A 20,437-nucleotide genomic window follows, 5' to 3' on the forward strand; every position below is an offset into this window, starting at 1 on the left:
ACCCAGGTAATGCTGCCCTCTCGGGTGGAATGCATGTGATACTCAGGATAATTCCCAGAGGAACAGGGAGACCTGCCTTGTGTCTTTGTTAGTATCAGTCCCTTAAATAACGTCGCCTCACATTGATCTGGTCATTGTCTCATTGGGAGCTTGCTGTGGGTAGATTGGCTGGCGAGTTCCCCGTACAATAACCAGTGACTTCTTTTCAAAGTGAACACCTTCCAGCCGTGCTTTTGCCTTTGGGCAGGGGGCAAAACACAGAGTTGTAAAATATGGATTTAGAATGCACCATCTAGATGCACCTACTGTAGGAACATAGGAAGTAGGAGTGCGGGTAGGCCATTCAGCGCCTTTGGTCTGCTCTGCCATTCAACTAGTTGATTTGCTACCTCAATGTTATTTTCTTGCATTGTCCTATTTTCCTCTCTTTATTACATCAGTTGCCAGCTATAGTAACGTAACCTTGTGATTGCTGGTCCCACCTTGTCCTCTGGACCTCTGCCTTGCACTTTTGAGCCGAGTAACGCCAAAAAGATTAGCACAAGTAACATTTGTGTTACAAAGTGACCATCTCCACCAAGATACAGTGTAGCCATTGCCTCTTCATATTCAATGGTGCTACCATCATTGTTTCATTCTCTGCCAATATCCTAAGGGTTACCATTGACCAGAAACTGAACTAGACTCTCTATATAAACACAGTGGCTACAAGAGCAGGTCAGAGGCTAGGAATACTGCGGTGAGTAACTCACCTCCTGACTTCCCAAAGCCTGTCCACCATTGACAAGGCACAAGTCAGGAGTGTGATGGAATACTCCCCACTTCCCTGGATGGGTGCGACTCCAACAATACTCAAGAAGCCTGACACTCTCAGGATAAAGCAGCCCACTTGATCGGCACCACATTCATAAACACCCACTACTGACACTCAGTAGCAGCAGTGTGTACCAGCTGCAAGACACGCGGCAGAATATCACCAAAAATCCTTCGGCAGCACCTTCCAAACCCACTTCCATATAGAAGGACAATGTCAGCAGTTGGGAGCACCATCCATGCAAGTTCCTCTCCAAGCCAGTGGCCAACCTGACTTGGAAATATATTGCCATTGTTGCTAGCTCAAAATCCTGGAATTCCATCCCTACGGGCATTGCGGGTCTACCTAAAGCAAGTGGACTGCAGCGATTCAAGAAGGCAGCTCACCCCGTCTTCTCAAAGCCAATGAATTTTTTAACAAAACTCAATGCGGGAAGTAGGAGAGAATCGTGTTCAAAGACCGAGATGGTGGGCAGAATTGGGAACCCACTAAGCAAATTTGGCAAGGATCGCAGGATTCCCTATAGTTTGCAGCAGCTGCCAGCCTGAAATAGCTCTGCATCTCCAGCTGTTCGGTAAATTAGTTTCAAATATTGATCTACCTTGACTTCAAAGTGTACAATTTCTTTTGCAAACCATACTGGCTTCTTTTGTCCCCTTCTCTCGGAGGAATTGGCTTCATATAGTCTGGGGTCTGAAACACAATTGTGACGTTCAGTTGTGATAACAGTGTTGTGGTTAACCTTTCCTGCCCCTTTTATAGAACCACCCTCCAAGGTGGTTCCTGCAAGAAAGGTTCAGAAAAGGCTGATTCTGAATGGAGACTGATGGGTTGCGGTAGCTTTCAGAGAATGATGACTTTTCACTTGTCCATTTGCTTAGAATCATAGAGATGTACAGCACGGAAACATACCCTTCAGTCCAACTCATCCGAGCTGACTGGATATCCTAAATAAATGTAGTTCCATTGTGCAGTATGTGGTTTTCCCCATTATCTGTAAATATTTCTGACAGTTGAACTGCAATGAATGTTTATCTTTAAAATGAGAGGGCTCAGGAAGAGGCTGTTATGTCCATCGTTCCTGTGCTGGCCCTTTTGAAAGAGCTGCCCCGTTAGCCCCACCACCCTGCACTTCCACCAGAACTTTGCAAATGTGTCCCCTTTTGAATGTTCATCTGGTTCCACCTGCCGCAGGTCAGATGCTGGTTCCACAGGAAGGGAGTTACGTGTGCTTTGTGCCCAGCATTGGTGCTTGGCCAACTGACTGTCCGGTAAGGGCACTCCACTTGCTGAGTTTTAACCGAAGGAACTATGAATGCAAAGCCCTGAGGAAGGGTTACTGGACCTGAAATGTTAACTCTGATTTCTCTCTCCCCAGACCTGCTGAGCTTTTCCAGTGCCTTCTGTTTTTGTGATTGCGGTTTAACCGCATGATCACCAACCTTGCAAAGCTCATCAGCAGCATCCAGTTTTAAACACGCAGGAGTATTTTCCATTGTTACTGAAGTATGTTGGCTGCATTAGGCTGAAGGACTGCTCTCATTGCCTTTACTGACACATCTGGGGGACTGCTCGTTGTAAATTGAAGAACATGCTGCTTTTGAGGACAGCGATGTCAGAATCATCTGCCGTTCAGTCTGCCATGTTTGCACCTATCTGTGGAAGAGTAGGCCTTGCTCCTTATCCGTTTCCTGTGGCCTGGTTACAAATTGTGGGGGGCTGACTGGGTGTGATCACAGTACTGTCAGTACCTGCATGCTGTGCAATGGCTCCCATGCATCCTGCATTGCTACAGTGACAATGCAATAAATACTACTTGGTCTTTAAAGCACTTTGAGACATCAGTCATTGTAAAAAAAAATGCTACATAAATGCATCCTTCCCTCATGAGAAAATCAAAGGATTTAAAGTGTAGGCAGGGAGATTGTTAAACTGAAAATCTTAAATGGCAGAACAGCTTCAATGGGCCGATTGACCTTTCCCAGTTCCTATTTTGTAAGTCCTTTTTAAGTTTTTGTTTTCAAAACCAGACCTGTTTTGTGAAATCAACTTTCTCCTGTTCATTCTCTGCTCACAGTGACAGCAACCCCAGCTTCTCTGGGTAACCAAAATACCTCATTCCTGGCTCCGTCCTCATAAAGAAGTTTTTTTAAAATTAATCTTCAGCGCAGTTACCTTGGTGTTGTATAATCCGAGAGTGTTTACTTTGTTTAAAAGAAAATCCTGTCCCTTTTAAAATAAAGTGACCCAGTCATGTCCCAGTGAGGTGTGGGAGATGCTGTTGTGTTTAATATTCAGTTCACACGCTGCTCATTACCAGCTGGTCATTCTGTGTTAGTTTGAAGAGTCCTGTTTGCTGAACTCTGAACAAAGTTTAAACGGCCTGCACCTCTGTGCAAATCACATTTTAAAAAGGCAAGTTTCTGCCTAATTAAACAATGAACGGTGACTCTGTGCAACATCTGTGAAAATCCATCTTCTGCCTCATTCTTTACACAAGCTGGGGCTTTGTTACGCGCTATTCACTTGTAAATGTAGTTACAGATCCCGCAGCTTAGACTTTAGTGGGGGTAGGGGGTGGGCCGGTGGGGGGTGAGGGTGGTGGCTGATTTGGGCTGTTTTTATATTGGGTTAAGTGCTGTGCTGTTGGCTTTCTTGCATTCAGTTTGTGAAATGTGAGAATAAATGTCGAGTTTGCTGAGGCTGGCCATTTGTAAGGCCAGATTTCTGTCAAAGGTAGCAGCAACTTGCATTTGTACGGCACCTTTTGCACTCTCGGGAGAGTTCGAGGCACTTTAGTCACCAATTGCCTTTTGTTTTGAAGTGTAATGGGGGTGGAAGAGAATCTCAGCGGTGTTACAGTTCAGGAGGCCACTCAGTGCATTGTCTGTGCACCCATGAGCATCACATTTTTTTCCTTAACGTCCTTGCACATAATTTAAACAGGACCAGAGCTCTCTTGAATGTCTCGATTAAACCTGTTTCCACCCCATTTCCAGGCCCACACAACTCATTGTGTGAAAAGATTTTTGTTTTGTCATCTCTCATTTTGCAGTTTTCGTGAATCACTTTAAGTCCGTGCCCCCTCATTTTGATTAGAGAGAACGACTTTTCATCTACTCTGTTCATGAGCCCCCTCTGATCAGATCTCCTCTTCACCTTCTCCTCTCCAAGCACAGTCGCACTATCTACCCTCCAAACTTAAGAGTTAGCCAACTTGCAACAGTGAGATGAATGAGCAGGTGGTTCATTCTTAAAGTGTGTTCATCTAGGTGACTGTCCTTAACAAGTGTGGCTAGCTTACTCCCAGAGTGTCGAGTCCCAGGCACTGTTCACCAGTAGCAAGTTTGCAGCTCTTGTACAATTGGAAGAGCCACTTGCACAATCATGCCATGCTGCAGCTGTTCAGTTTTTGTCATCAATGACACTCAATGAGTTAACACCTGCTTTTTCTCTTGCTCCCAGAAAATTTAAGGACTTACATTTACACAGCGCCTCTTGTGATCCAGGGACCATCCCCAAGTGCTTTACAGCCAACAAAATAACTTTAATTTATCGGTAGTTACTGTTGTGATGTGGGAAACACAGATGGACTGGATCAAGTGATCTGTGATTTTTGACATCGTTGTGTGTGGATCACTGCTTTAGACTTTTTTTGAGGCAGGGCCTGCTCTGTTATCTGTGGAAGGTCTGGACACCCAACAGTGCAGAATGACCGGAGAAAATTGCAAGGAGCGAAAAGAGAAACGCCTGCTGAGAGAGTCTAACGGTGCCAGAGGCATATCCCCCGCTTTGTTCTGGTTTACTGTAGAAGCTAATACTGCCTCTGGCACGCTGATAAAAATGGTGCATGGGTCAACTAATCGGAGGCAAAATAGTCTATGTTACATATGTGTATGTAACATACACAGACCAGGGGTGATTCGGGATCTCTGAGGCTTAATTGCTAATCTTCCTTGTTTCACATAAGGCAAAACATAAATTGAAATCCAGGTTATTTTAGCTGTTTGCAGATTAAACTGAAATTAATTTTAGGTCAGTAAATTGCTTGTGAAACTTTGAGTAAAAACAAGGCTGGCTTTTCCTTATCTGAGTAGTTTCTTTGTCCGTAACCTGTCATAGAAACTTGTCCATTGGAGGTTGTATATCACACTAATGAAAAACTGTGCATGCAGCATATATAATTCTGTCCTTGCAATTGCGCTGTCACACTCCGTTTCTGTGTGCTTTTTAAAATTTTGTATAAATGTGTAAATATGCAAAAGCAATTGTCTGCAGCACACAAAGTCCACCAACCCATTGGCAGTGCTTTGACACGGGAGCCAGTGTGTCTATAACCTCTTGACCTTGACTCATCAATCGTACTTTTGAAAGAGATGACAGGGAGATGGGCTGTGACTCTCTGTCTAAAGATCCATTTAAAACGGTCTAATGCCGCATTTTATTTTATGGCCGTTGAGTCTAGCCCTAATGAAACGGAGCTTCACCTCAGCAGAAACCATGCGAATTCTAATGAAGCTTCTGAGTGGACAGTATCTGAGGGTGTAATGGCAATATATGCGCCCTGAGGAAAACAGTGATTAAACAGCGATCTAATGTGTGCCATTTTTTCCTCTTCTATTTTGTTTTGCTCTGTTTTCCCCCTAACCACAGTGCCCGAGAACACATTGAACCTGCCCAGGGTAAGTAAAATCCTTGTGGGACCCTGGGTCAGTATAATTCCTTGCTTCATATTGGAAATGGAAAGAAAGTTACTGCTGCTGCTAACATTGTCTCTGCACAAGCTTAGCGTGGAGACCAAAGCATAGTGGCCATTTTTGTGAGGAGTTACTGAACGCAGGAGACAATGCTGTGGTGTTTCTCTCCAGCCCTGTCTCTCTCCATGATGTTTTGATGTATATCTTTCATCTGTGTCGCTTAGTCCCTCAATTATAGCACCTTGTGACCGGTTGCCCTTTGTCAAGAGTAGTCATTCCAGTATCGCGCTCAAATATTTTGAAGGTATTTTGCAAGGACAAACACAGGGAATTGGCAAGGAAGCTTTGGTTTTATTTAAGGCGCGTTCATAATTATCAGAACATTAAAAGTAGGGGCAGAGAAAGACTACCACCTCCCTCACTTCTCATTTCCCTTGGCTCCCTAAACCCATTTATTTTGCGTTAAATATACTCCACAATGGAGCATTCACCACCTCCTGGGGCTGAGAATTCCAGTGATTCTCAGCCCACTGGGTGAAGAAATGTCTCCTTAACCCGATCTTAAATGATTGTCCACTTGTGCTGTGTCTTTATGTTCCAGCCTCCTCAGCCAGCTGATGCAGCCCTTTACAGGGACCTGAAGATAACAACAAAAGCTTGAATTCCACTGCTGGAGGTGGGAGCTAATGCTGGGAGCCAGCAGAAATGAGAAGGAGCAGGTGAATCAGGCACAGAGAATCCCGCAAGTGAGATCAGAATTCGCCAGACTTTACAAATCACCCCTGTTCTGAAGAAGGGCCCGAAAGGTTAACTCTGATTTCTCTCCACAGATGCTGCCAGACCTGCTGAGCTTTTCCAGCAACTTCTGTTTTTGTTCCTGATTTTACAGCATCCGCAGTTCTTTCAGTTTTTACAGATCACCCCATCCATTTAGTCAGTTCCACGTGCTCTGTTGCTTCCAAGATCTTTGCCCAAGATTAGTGCGAATGAGAAATTCCCGAAATCTGACCTTGATCATCCTTGGTGAAGATTCTTGACGTCCTTGGGACGGTACCCTAGCATAAAGAAGGCAGCACTTCCAGAAGAATCAGAATTAGCTTCATTGTCTCATGTACCCACGAGTCGTCAATACAAAGATACCTAGGTACAGATCTTAGGAATAAATGATGAGCTGAAACTTGCAGGGGGAGAAAGCAATGGTAAATTTATTATTTAGAAAAGTAGCAAAATTTAACCTTTTTGGAGGAGTAACAGATTTGGAATAAACGGAGCATTTTCTTTGGCCCGATGGAGAGATCACATGCTCAGTTTGTTTATTCTATTGTATAGTCATCAACAGTTTATTTTTCTTGTGTCTGTCAACTTGTGCCTAAAGTTGAGTTTTGATTGGCTATGTGAGCACAGAGCACTGGCTCTTCTATAGAGGTTAGGTTGAATTTTATATTTGAGAGCGGGTGAACAAGGGACAAAAGGAAGCCATTATTTCACATTTACATGAAAACAAAGGCTACTTGAGGGCTCGTGTGCCAGGCGGGCGGGCTTATGTGCATTGCCATTGTGTTCACTGGGAGAATACCATCTGGGGGCATTTGCTGTACAAGCCAGTTTATTTGCCAACATGCTCAGAGTGTGACAGTCGCCACCATGGCCAGCCCCTAGCCATGTTACATTCAGTGATCAACAATAGCTGCATTCTCTTAAAGGTACACCAACCACAGTAAACACTTTTTAAAAAGTTTTACAATGTCTGTTAAACAAGAAATTGTACCAAAATGAAGCTGGAGTCGGTCAGTGTCGTATTGCTGAGAACCTGTTGTTTCTGTCGTAGAGTCACAGATGTGCAGCACGGAAACAGACCCTTCGGTCCACCTGGCCCATGCTGACCAGATATCCTAAATAAATCTAGTCCCATTTGGCCCATATCCGTCATGTTAATGTTTTCCACTAATTGAAGGCGGAGGGTTGATATCAAGGGGACATTTTAAGGATGTGACTGATGGAGTGCCTCAAGGATTGGTACTGGGGTCGCAATTGTTTACAACATATTAATGACTTGGTTGAGCAACGTGAATGTTTGTGGACGGCACAAAAACAGGTGAGAAGGCAAGTGGTGAGGAAGACAGGAAAAGCAAACGTGCAAAAGGAAGTCAACAAGAGTGATTGGCCAAAAATCTAGCAGATGGAATATACTGTCAGAAATTGTGAGGTTATGCACTTTGGCAGGAAAGGTCGAGGAGCTGAATATTATGTAAGTGGGGAACACTGCAGAAAGGTATCAAGCTAAGGGATTTGGGGCAAAAACGACAACGCTTGCTGGAAAAGCTCAGCAGGTCTGGCCGCATCTGTGGAGAGAAATCAGAGTTAACGTTTCAGATCCAGGGATCCTTCCAAAAATCGCCAAAACTCATTTCCATGGGCACATCACATTCCACAGTGAATGCCTCAGGCTCCAGTTCACCCCACGTGGATTCCAACTCAAGTTTCATCCATGTTAACTCTGCTTTCTCCCCACAGATGCTGTCAGATCTCCTGAGTTTTTCCAGCAATTTCTGTTTTTTTTTTGTTTCTGATTTCCAGCATCGCCATTCTTTCGTTTCTTTTTTCTTGAGTCATTGAGTCATACGCAGCAGGAATAGACCCTTCGGTCAAACCGATCCATGCCACCCATAATCTCAATCTAAACTAGTCCCACCTGCCTGCACTTGGCCTATATCTCTCCAAACATTTCTTATTACGTACTTATCCCAATGTCTTTTAAACATTGTATCTGTAGCTGCACCCACCATTTCCTTTAGAAGTTCATTCCACATGTGAACCCCTCTCTGTGTAAAGAAAACAAAAATTGTACCTCCTATCGTTTTTAAATCTACCTTGTCTCTCGTTAAAAATATGCCCCATAGTCTTGAATTCCTCACCTTGGGGAAAAGACCTTTGCCATTCACCTTATCGATACCCCTCATGATTTTATAAGCCTCTATAAGATCACCCCTCAACTTCCTACACTCCAGTGAGCAGAAAAAAACAGTCCCGGCCTACCCAGCTGCTCCTTGTAACTCAAACCCTCCATTCCCAGCAATCATCCTGGTAAATCTTTTGTTAAACCCTCTCCAGTTTATTAATATTCTTCGTATAGCAGGGCGACCAGAACTGGACTCAGTCCTCCACAAATGGCCTCAGTCACGTCCTGTACAACCTCAACGTGACGTCCCAACTCTTTGACTCAGGTCTGAACAATGAAGGCAAATGTGCTAAATGCCGCCTTAACCACCCTGTCTACCTGTGACATAAAGTATAGGGACTATTGTGCACCAATCACAAAGTGCTGGTATCCAAGTTCAGCACGTAAAAGGAAAGGCAGTTGGATTATATAAATAGGAAGGACTTATTAAAATTATATTAGAGGGTCTTGTGTTGCAATGGTAGTGTCCCTATCTGTGGACCAGTCGGTCTGGATTCAAGTCCAACCTGCCTCATGGCTGTGTCATCACATGTCTGTATTGGTGGTACGTGTATGGAATGAGCTGCCAGAGGAAGTGATGAAGGCTGGTTCCATTGCAACATTTAAGAGGCATTTGGATGGGTATATGAATAGGAAGGGTTTGGAGGGATATGGACCAGGTGTTGGCAGGTGGGACAAGATTGGGTTGGGATTTCTGGTCGGCATGGACGGGTTGGACCGAAGGGTCTGTTTCCATGTTGTACATCTCTATGGCTCTATGATTTAAAACAACTAAAACCACAAGGCACTGGGCAGAGCACAGCTGGAATACAATGAACTGTTTTGGGCCCTTTATCTAAGGGAAAATATTTTGGCATTAGAGGCAATCCAGAGAAGGCTCACTTTTTGAGGAGAGGTTGGGTCTATACTCATAATTTAGATGCATGAGAGGGGAGATACAGAAACACAGATTCTTAAAGTCAAGATGGACGGGAAGTGGTTGTTTCCCTTGTGGGGAAATCTAGGATCAGAGAGTATGATATTCTGTATTTAAGATGGAAGTGAGGAGGAATTTCCTCTGAGGGTAGTGAGTCTGTGTAATTCTTTACCACGGAGGGCTGTCAAAGCTGGGTCATTAAATGTATTCAACGCTGAAATAGAGGGATTTTTAATCAAGAAGGGAATCAAAGGTTATGGGGAAAAGGCAGGAAAGTAGAGTGAAGATCAGCTGTGATCTCATTAAATGGCAGAGCAAACTTGATGGGCTGAATGGCCTACTTCTGTTTCTACATGGTATGGTGTACTTTATTTCTCTTGTAACCCCCTCCACCCGCCCAACTCCTTCATGAAGAATGTATTCCCCTCAAGATTGTGAAAGATTTCCCCATTTAAAACTCTCATTGGAAAATGATTACTATTGTGTGATGTTGCATTTTGGTAAGATTAATCGGGGAGGACTTACAAAGTTAACAGTACGGTACTGGGGAGTGGTACTGGGGATTGAACAAAGAGACCTAGGCGTTCAGGTTCATTGTTCCTTGAAAGTGGACTCACAGATAGATAGCATAGTGAAGAAGGCGTTTGACACACTTGCCTCCACTGGTCAGCATCAAGTAGAGGAGTTGGAATGCCATGTTACGTTGTACAAGACATTGGTAAGGCCACATTTGGAGAACTGGTCACTCTGCTATAGGAAGAATGTTACTATACTGGAAATGGTGTAGAAAAGATCTATGAGCATGTTACCAAGACTGGAGGGTTTGAGTTAAATGTAGGCACATGGGCCCAACAAGTCCACACTGACCCTCTGAAGAGCAACCCACCCATCCCCCTACACCTAACACTACGGGCAATTTAGCATGGCCAAATCACTGAACCTGCACATCTTTAGACTGTGGGAGGAAACTGGAGCAAGCAGACACGGGGAGAATGTGCAAACTCCACACAGACAGTTGCCCGAGGCGGCAGTTATTAGGCAATTCTGATAAGCTGGGACTTTTTCCCCTGGAGCTTAGGAGGCTGAGGGGTAAGCTCAGGTTTACTGAGGTTTATAAAATCATGAGGGGCTTGGATAAGGTGACAAGCCAATGTCTTTTCCTTGGGGTGGGGGAGGCCAAACTTCGAGGGCATAGGTTCAAGGTGAGAGGGGAAAGATTTAAAAGGGACCTGAGGGGCAACTTTTTCACGCAGAGGGTTATGCGTGTATGGAATGAGCTGCCAGAGGAAGTGGTGGAGGTGAGTGTGATAATATCATTTGGACATCTCCATGGATGGGGAAGAATTCGAGGGATATGGGTTAAATGCAGGCACATGGGACTAGTTCAGTTTAGGAAACCAGATCAGCAAGGGCATGTTGAGCCGAAGGGTCTATTTCAGTGCTGTATGATTCAGTGTTGTATGTGGTTTGTTTTCCTGGCTTTTCTACCACTTTGTTTTTCCCTCTTTTATAAATGATATAATTGGTGTGCCTCTTCTCAAAGTCCTACACCTCTCTCATGCGGGATGTTTTTCCTCGGATCTATTAGAGGTGCTAAATGCCCACCAATCTTAATTCCACCCTCTCTTCACCTCCCACCCCAAACACAGATTTAGAAGGAAGGACTCGATTGTTTTACTGTTTCTCCCATACCCCTCTTTCCAGCTACCAGTGAGAACACTAAGATTAAAGATGCATAGGTGAGGAGCATGAGTAAATACCCATACCTCTGAGCCAGGAGCCTAGTGGGGCTGTGGTAGTGCCCCTAACTCTGAGCCAGAAGGGCTGGGTTCAAGTCCCACCTACTGCAAATGTGTGTCATTACAATTTTGGGAATGTTGATGAGAAATGATGCAAACATCACAGCACCAGGGTCCCAGGTCCAATTCCAGCCTCGGGTGACTGTCTGTGTGGGTTTCCTCCGGGTGCTCCGGTTTCCTCCCCCAGTCCAAAGATGTGCAGGTCAGGTGAATTGGCCATGCTAAATTACCCATAATGTTAGGTGCATTAGTCAGAGGAGAATGGGTCAGGGTGGGTTACTCTTCGGAGGGTCAGTGTGGACTGGTTGGGCCGAAGGACCTGTTTCCACATTGTAGGGAATCTAATCTAATCGTAAGAAGTTCCAGAATTAAAGTAAATTACCCTTTAATCTGCTTTCAGGGCTCTTGTGATGTAGTGGTAGTGTCCCTAACTCTGAGCCAGGGGACCACGGTTCACTTCCCACCTGCTGTAGAAGTGTGCCCTAATGTTGATCAGAACAAAGTCGGTGTATATCTGAGCCAGAAAAGGGCTCTTACGGCGCAATCATAGTGTCCCTATCTCTGAGCTGGGAGCTGCGTTTGATCCCACTTGCTCCAAACATCTCCAAACAGGTTGATTAGAAAATGTTAAGCACATTTATTAATGAAGAGAAATTACTGGTGAGTGCAGCAGATGCCGGATGTGCTAACTGGCTTCGTTTATAGAGTCATACAGCACGAAAACAGACTCTTCGGTCCAACCAGCCCATGCCAACCGTAATCCCAAACTAAACTAGTCCCAGCTGCCTGCTCCTGGCCCATATCCTTCCAAACCTTTCCTATTCATGTACTTATCCAAATGCCTTTTAAACATTGTAATTGTGCCTGTATCCACCATTTCTGTCCAAGTGTTTGGTTTTGTTCTATTCATTTTCAGCCTGTTCAAAAGGCTACAAAGGAAGGCTGCTGGAACACTGGGTGGTAGTAGATAGGAGGCAGACATCTGTAACGCTGCATTCTGTAAATAAACGACCCATAAATAAAATAACCTGCATCTCGGTAATGCTGCACCATCTTGGTTTGGGATTCATTTAACATCGTGTTGCATGTAGTTGGGCCAGTTAGAATTTGCATAGAAACATGACCAGTTCTGGTTGGAGCAGGAATAGACCATTTGAGCCTGAACTGCTTTCTGCCCATACCCTTTGATCCCTTCAGCCCCAGGAAGTGTACAGAGACGATATTACTAAGCTGGAGAGGATTCAGAAGAGCTCTGCCAGGATGTTGTTGGGAATGCAGGGTTTGAGTTATAGGAGAGGCTGGGACTTATTTCACTGAATTGTGGGAGGTTAAGAGGTGACCTCGTAGAGGTGTATAAAATCATAAGTATAGGTAAGATGTCTTTTACCTAGGGTGAGAGGTTTCAAGACTGGGGGAATATATTTAAGGTGAGAGGAGAAAGATTTTAAAAAGAAATGAGGACATACTATTTTGTACTGGTTTTGTAATTTTGTAAAAAACTTAAGATCTTTTTTTAAATAAAAATATTTATCAAAAAATTTTTAAGACAACATGAGGACAATTTGTTTATATGGAGAGGTTCATGTGTGGAATGAACTTCCAGAGGAAGAGGTGGATGCGATACAGTTACAAACTTTAAAAGGCATTGAGATAAGTACATGAATAAGAAATGTTTGGAGGGATGTGGGCCAGGAGCAGGCAGCTGGGACTAGTTTAGTTTGGGATTATGGTCGGTGTGGGCTAGTTGGACCGAAGGGTCTGTTTCCGTGCTGTATGACTATGACTAACTTTATCCATTTTTTGAACAGGAGATGAGGGTGCTTGTATATTAATGGACTAATTACCACCTACTCAAATCAACAGGGTGAAACATTATTCAAAGGGTGAGGAACTTCTAGCCTTGGATATTGTTCATTCCAATTGACTGGGACAGGATATTTATATTAATCAAAGGCAAGTAGTACAGAGAATTTAACACGATTGAACTATTCAGATCTGTGACTAAGAAGTAGTTTTAGTACATAGTCAGGCCATTCGGCCCACCTTATCAAAGTAACCCTTTTAGTGGTGCACTTGCCTTTTAATGATTCCTATTTTGTGAATTCCATCTCTTGGCCGATGCCTGCCTTTGTTTGTGGTCCTAACTTCATTCACATTGTGCCTTGGGACTGACGCAGTTGGCAAACTGACAGCTATTGAAATACATTTCAATGTTACTTTTGTTGTGACAAGGGTGCCCACTGTTTTCTGTTCAACTGGTACCAAGGGGCTGGGTTGAACATGCACTGCTGAGCGATTGCCACTTCCCGACCTGCCGGTTGACCTGTGGATTGTTGGAGTTTTCTCCTTGCTCCAGTGAAAGTACTGGCAGTTCTCCAAGTGGCTGTGAGCATGCAACAACAACTTACATTGACGTCATCCTCTTCACGTAACTATTATCCCAGGAAGCTTCAGAGAAGCGATGATCAAAATAATATTTAACACCCAGTCCCATGAACAGATCTTCAACCAGATGAGCGAGGATTTAGTCAGGGAGTAGATTGTAAAGGATTGAGACCTGAAAAAGTTTTGGTAAGGGGTGGTGGGTGAAAGTAAGAATTCTTGAGCTGTGGCTGTTGAACTCGGTGGTGCGTCACAGTTGAGCATGATATTGCCGATGGCTGATGAATGCACATATTAAAAGACATCACGATTCCAAAGAAGGAAGCTCCCCAGTTGACCATCTCCGAGATCTCCGGGGAGTGCCTCGTTTGGTTTGTCACGTTCATTCTCAGGATGTGTACATCACTGGCAAGGCCAACATTTACCCCAATGTCCCGAATTGCCTTCGTGAAGGTGGGGGTGAGCAGCCATCCTGAGTTGCTGCAGTTCAGACGATGAAGGTACTGTAAAGTAGGGTGCTCTGGAATTTCGATCAGAAACAAGAACACAGCAAGCCAGGCAGCATTAGGAGGTGAGAAGTGTGGTGGTGCTGTCTCGACGGGCAGAATGGCCTACTCCACCTATTGTCTATTCTCCACCCCCCGATGCTGCCTGGCTTGCTGTGTTCTTCCAGCCTCCTGTCTGTCTGCTTTTGGATTCCAGCATCTGCAGTTGTTCTGTCTCTGGGATTTCAATCAAGCAATCACAAAGGAGCAATTGCATATTTCCAAGTCAGGATACTATGTGCTTTGGAGGTGTGTGTATTCCCACCCACCTGCCTCCCAGCTACAATGCACATGCTCATTGAACCTTGAACCTCCCTGCTGTGTGGCCAGCCATGAACAGTAAGAGTCAAAATCAGTGATTACATTCTGGAGCAGAGTTATCGGGTAGAACCTGCAAATCTCCGTAGCCGGTGGCAGCTGGTTACTGGTCTACCATGACACACCTGTATGATCAGTGTGACATTGTATTGGAGGAAACTGGCACTATGGAGTTGCAACTTAAGAAGACGAGAATTTTAAAAACAAACAATAAAGGGACAAGGACTCATTTGCCAAACGTTTTTAAGAAGATGGTGCCCATTTTAACTTCACCTTTTTATTAACCAAGTACTTGTTCTGGAGTGAGAAATGAGAATATAATTATTGAAGTTTTGCTTCCCTGTCTTTTATCCTCCTCGATACGTTTTGTATATCTTCACATGGTGCAGGTTCTGACAGGTTTTACAGTGAGCATCCCCATCCTTCAGAACAATAACGCTAAACCCCCCGTCCTGGCAACAAATGGGCTGCTTCTCCATAGCAACCAGGCCACAAAAGGTGATGCGGGACTGGAATGCACTGGGGTCGGGAGTCTGAAGCCATAGGACAGCCCAGATGACCCAAGCCTTTAGGGAGAGTCTCTGATAAATGACTCATCTTCTCTTTGTTTTTGTGGCAGAGAAAGAACCCAGCAAGACCACTGTCGGTCTGAGGGAGCAGAAGGTGGAATGGTTGGAAGTTCAGGGAGGTAGTTTCGGATGCTGGGTGGGTGACTTCTGTTGTCTTTGTGTTTGCAGTTTGAAACTGGATGGAACTGGCGTGAACCCCCCCCCCCCCCCCCCACACACACACACCAACGGATGGCCCTGGCAACAACGGAGAGCTGTGTTAATACATTGCTCAGTGCTTGGACTTTGCTTTACACTGACAGACTGAAGTCACTGTTTTTGAAACTAAATAAAAGAACTTGTTGAAAGTATTTCTTTAACCTTGGTCAACTCTTTGAGTCCGTAGTGATGGCCAGTTAAAACAGGGTGACTCGATATGGGCGAACGTTTCAGCGTTGCAGACATCTTGACAGCAGTTTTTGTTTTTCAAAGGGCAAGCAAGTTAAAAGGTACAAGATTTCAGATGCCTGTCAGTGCAGTGTATCCAATCAGACTGCAACCAAGGTAACATCCAAAGCACCAGTCCTCCTTGTTCTGCTCCCTCAAGCCAAGCAGAGATGTTTACAACTAAAGTCCAGTCTTTACACACCTTCACAGCTTTTATTTGCAGAGATGCACGTTGAAAGTATACACCTCCAAACCCAACGACCGCAGCTGTGGTCTGCTTCTAAAAGTATAGATATACAGTAATGAATCCATAACAGTAAAAGCTCTCTGAATATATGCCATTCATGTCTCTGAGCTGCTCTCACTGAAACTGAACTGAAAGGTGCAGAATACTTCAGCAAAGTGACGTTCTAAAAGAAGCTCACTTTTAGTTTTTCATTTTTATTCCTACTATTTAAGGTCGTAGGCTCTGGTCAGGGTATTGTCCTTCTTGCACACACTGTCATACTCTCACTGTACACTGTTCTTTATCTCTGAGAGTAAATGTGAGACCAGGCCCAGAGCTATCACTCCCTGCTGAGCTAGGATGTTGAGGTCACTGCTTGAACCCCAGCTGCCACCAGTGACAACTTGAACTTGGGTTGTGTGGCTGAATTCGCTGGGTCTGTCAAGGACATGCTTGGTATCTAAGCTGCCGTATGGTAGTCCTCCATCAAGTGCTTATTCCTCAGCGTAAATCCTCCCATAGCATGTTAGGAGTGGATACTCCCTGAAAGTGAGATCACTGGACTATACCCTATAGCAGCTGGAAATGTTGAATTACCCACTGATCACATTCTGGAAAGGTTTGACTTGAGATCTTCCAAAATTCTGAGACCTGTGTCTTAACTTTCACCAAGTCTTGTTCATCTATTAACACTGAGCTCACTGACCTCCATTAGCTCTTGGTTAAACAATGCCTCAATTTTAAAATTCACACCTTTTTCCCTTTCTTTCTCTGCAATTCTATCCAATCCAGCAAGCCTCTGAGGTCTCTATCTGCAACATTAAAAATCCTGCGCTCTCCTGCTCTCTCTGTCTCTCGCCCTCCCCCTCTCCCTCTCTCTCTCTCTAGCCGTCCCCCTCCCCCTCCCTCTCTCCCCCTGCCCCTCTTCCTCCTCTCTCTCTCTCTCCCCCCCGCCCCTCTTCCTCCTCTCGCGCTCTCTCTATCTCCCCCACCCCCCACTCACTGTCTCTCTCACACCATCTTACCTTGCCATTCCTTTCCACTTTTGAAGGTGCTTCTCAAACCAACAGCTTGGATTGAAGCTTTTGCATCTCCCCTAATATTTCATTAAACAGCTCAGGTGGAATATTGGGTTGTTTTACTGTGTTAAAGGTACTAGTTAAATGCAAGTTACTAACTAGGCAAATTTAGAAAGAATGGAAGATTCTAATGTAACCAAGTTAGAAGGAAAAGGATGAGATGACACTTGTATGATGCCTAAACATGGAAATCACTAATCTATATCTATTTTGTAAATACTTTGTAATTTCTTTATTCTCTTATGAGATGTGGTGTGTCATTGGTAAGGCCAGTATTTATTACCTTCCCCATTTGCCCTTGAACTGAATGGTATGTATGGGCATTTCCAACCACACTGCCATGGGTGTGGAGTTGCACATAGACTAGACCAGATCAAATCAGGATGCCACATAGCCCTCCCTAAAGAGGCATTAGTGAACCACATGGGATCTTGCAGCAACTGATTGGCTTTATATTTAAAATTGATTTGTTTTAAATTTTGCCATGATGGAATTTGAGCCCAGAGGTTTAGCCTGGTTCTCTGGATTCTAGTCCATTGACATTACCACAACCTAGCTCAACAACTGTACAGAGCCCAGTATCCAGCGACAGAGCTGAGGAAGAGGTGACAGGTACAGTTGTGTCAATAATGGTCACTGTATTTAATGCAGAGCAATAGGGCAATACATTTTGGAAGAAAGCATTTAGATTCATCAATTGGAAGTCTAGAACATTAAAACATAAAGGGCTGCCTGTGCATTTTCACTGCAGTGACATTAAATCAGTTACCGGAATGATCCTGTGTACAGTGTAGGTTTGGTCTGACATGTGGCACTGATGTGAGCATCATTAATTCATATTGCACCACACAGTCCCCACTGTCGGTAAAAAGCTGAAACTGTTCATCTATCAAGCTAACGTGACTGATCAAAGAACTAACAGTGAGCTTGACTTACTGCAGTGATTTCTTTTTTATTTATAGCTTAATCTGTCTTTGTGATATTCTAAAATTGAAGTGCTTTGAGTTTTCCTTGTATATTATTCACGTGATGTTTAATTGGACTTGTATAAGTCTCATTCCCCAATCCCTATGCTGAGATTTCCCCGATGAACGTTCAAATAAGAGCTGAGAGGAAAATGGAGTGCAATTATTTGAATATTCCATGAGTCTGACAATGACATTCAGCAGTGATTTCTGTCAACTGTTTGAGGTTGAGTGTCTGTTTCTTATTCCCATCAATAAATATGCTTCTCTTTTAACATGTTTGCACACTCTCTCCATCTGCCCCTTTGGATAATTTTTTTCTTTTCATCCTCTTAATTGTTACTTCCTTTCAGCTGTGATGCCTCTTCCTGGTTGATTGGGAATCGGTTCCGGATTCAATGGCTTGTGCATAGGTTTTATTATCTGTAAATTATTTTAAATAATCTTTGCATGGCTTCCTTTTCAATTCAAAAGTCTTGACCTGGTTTATGATACCCCGTAATCGTACACTTCCAGTTTGTGTGTCATACCTGGCCTTGGTTGGTCCACGTTTTCATGGCATGTGCACTCAGAGTTGTCCTGCCAGACAGCACTTTCTCACTAGGCGAAAGTGAGGACTGCAGCTGCTGGAGATCAGAGTCAAGATTAGTGTGGTGCTGGAAAAGCGCAGCCAGCCAGCCAGAATCTGGGGAGCAGGAGAATCGATGTTTTGGGCTTTGATTGATTTTCCTGCTCCTCTGATGCTGCCTGACCTGTGCTTTTCCAGCACCATTCTAATCAGCACTTTCTCACTCCTCAGTTTTGCCCTACATTGACTGCTATCTTACAATTCCTGCTTTTGTTTTGTTTAGGGGATATTCGGCAGCTTCTGATGTGGATTAAAAACAACTTGCTGAAAGAGCGGCCGGAGCTTTTCATTCAAGGTGATTCTGTGTAAGTTCAGCTCCCGATTTCATTAAGTACAGTTCCACCCCTGTGTGGCATCTATATCTGGGCACACTTAACGCCGAACGTGGCTCAGTGAGTATCCCAGCCACACGGACTGAGGTAACAATTTAATTTCCCATCCCTAATAATAGCCCTTGAAATTGCTGGCATTATAGAGGGCAGAACCCTATTGCTGTGGATTTGGGGTCATGTGTATGCCAGGTCAGGTGAGGATGCAAGTTTTCCTCCCTGAAGGACATTATTGAGCCAAAACATTTCTAGAGATATTTAATTGAAGCTTTTTGTCTTTCTTTCATTCATCAGCACTGGGGCACAAGAAGCTAATGTTTCAAAGGGAACACCAATTTGTAGGATGGGCAGTGTTGATGCCAAGTGGCTGGACCATGGCTGGTTTGGCAAAGCGTCTATTAACTGTCAATCTTAGCCAAATAGTATTTTTTTACAGCAAATAATACCATTTGTATTCCAGATTTATTCATACAATTTGAATTCTACCAGCCTGGTAGATTTGAACCCATGATCCTAGATCCATAGCCTGGACCTTTAGATTACTGGTGCAGTGATGTTACCAGTATGCCACTGTCTCCCCTTGGCATTACTCTGCTATTTTGCCTTTATTCAGTTGTTGGCTATGAGCCAGAACAGCATGCACCACAATCAGCCTTGTAAGCTATGGTTTAGAGTATTTCACAGGTTGTATCAGTGTGTGTTTCTTGATGCTGCTCACTGTTGTCATTGTGATTCACACGTTTTCCGGAATATTCTGAGTCACCGTTTCCTGTGGATTTGCTGAGTCGCCTTAGCTGGAAATTTCAGCCGAATCTCTCTGTCCTAAGCAGTCTATGAGCTGCTTCTCCCAGCTGTCCCAGCTGAAGTAATAAGTGTCCAAACACTGCGCTTTGGCATCAGCAACATCATTAGTCATCCCCAGGTCCAGTCAGATGTTATCTTCTATATAGCTTCTGTCTACATGAAACTTCTCATTAAAAGGGGCATTGTGTATTGTTCAGGGTAGGTAAGGGCTGTAGTTACTAATCACACTAACATCTGTCAACCATGACATGTGTGAGGAAGAGGTTTGAAAGTCTGGATGTGATGATCCCACAGTTCAATAGCTCGCTATTCTTGAAGGGTGGCCGGTTGAGTGAGGGACTGTTTGTTCCTTGCTTACTGCTTGACAGCAGCAAAGGATGCAAGCAAGAGATGTCAGAGAATTCCTGCAATCATGGAATTTTATTTTTTTAAATAAGTACATGTCCTTGGTTTACTTTTATTTCCATGTTTAATACCAAGATCCCCTCTTAAAGATAATCGTCACCAGGGATTGTGACCCTAAGAGATGTAGGCTATTTGCATCTCCTCTACAGTTCAGTGAGATTATGGCTGGTCTGATGATCCTCAACTCCACTCACCTGCCCTTCCCCCATAACCTGTGATTCCCTTCCCAATTAACAAGCTGTCTATTATCATCCTTGAGTGTACTTGATGACCCAACCTCGACAGCCGTCTGCAGGAAAGAATTCCAGAGAATAAAAACCCTCTGAAAGAGGGAATTCATCCTCATCTCTGCCTTGAATGGTGACCTTTTATTCTGAGATGATGCGTCTGGTCCTAGACTCTCCCACAATGGGGAGCAATCCCTCAGGATCTACCCTGTCAATGCCCGAAGAATCTTGTATGTTTCAATAAGGTCTTCTCTCATTCATCTATCTTCCAGTGAATGTCTGGGAGGTTGGGACTAGTTTTAACCTTCCACATGAGTTTCTTGAGCCCCCAAACCCACCCCACCCCCTC

At 44.1% G+C, this 20,437-nt stretch overlaps 1 protein-coding gene across 2 annotated transcripts in view; it reads left to right on the forward strand.

Moving 5' to 3' along the window:
• Nucleotides 1-20,437, forward strand: part of urm1 (ubiquitin related modifier 1) — a 49,160-nt gene that overhangs the window by 9,302 nt on the left and 19,421 nt on the right. For both annotated transcript variants that reach the window (XM_087998289.1, XM_087998288.1), the window contains exon 3: nt 18,547-18,628. In XM_087998289.1, coding sequence (XP_087854415.1) covers nt 18,547-18,628 — 82 coding nt within the window. The remainder of the gene's footprint in view (nt 1-18,546; nt 18,629-20,437) is intronic.

Source organism: Chiloscyllium plagiosum, unplaced genomic scaffold, assembly GCF_037043375.1.
Source record: "Chiloscyllium plagiosum isolate Xiang-an unplaced genomic scaffold, Cpla_swu_hap1 HiC_scaffold_21, whole genome shotgun sequence".
Lineage (NCBI taxonomy): Eukaryota > Metazoa > Chordata > Chondrichthyes > Orectolobiformes > Hemiscylliidae > Chiloscyllium > Chiloscyllium plagiosum.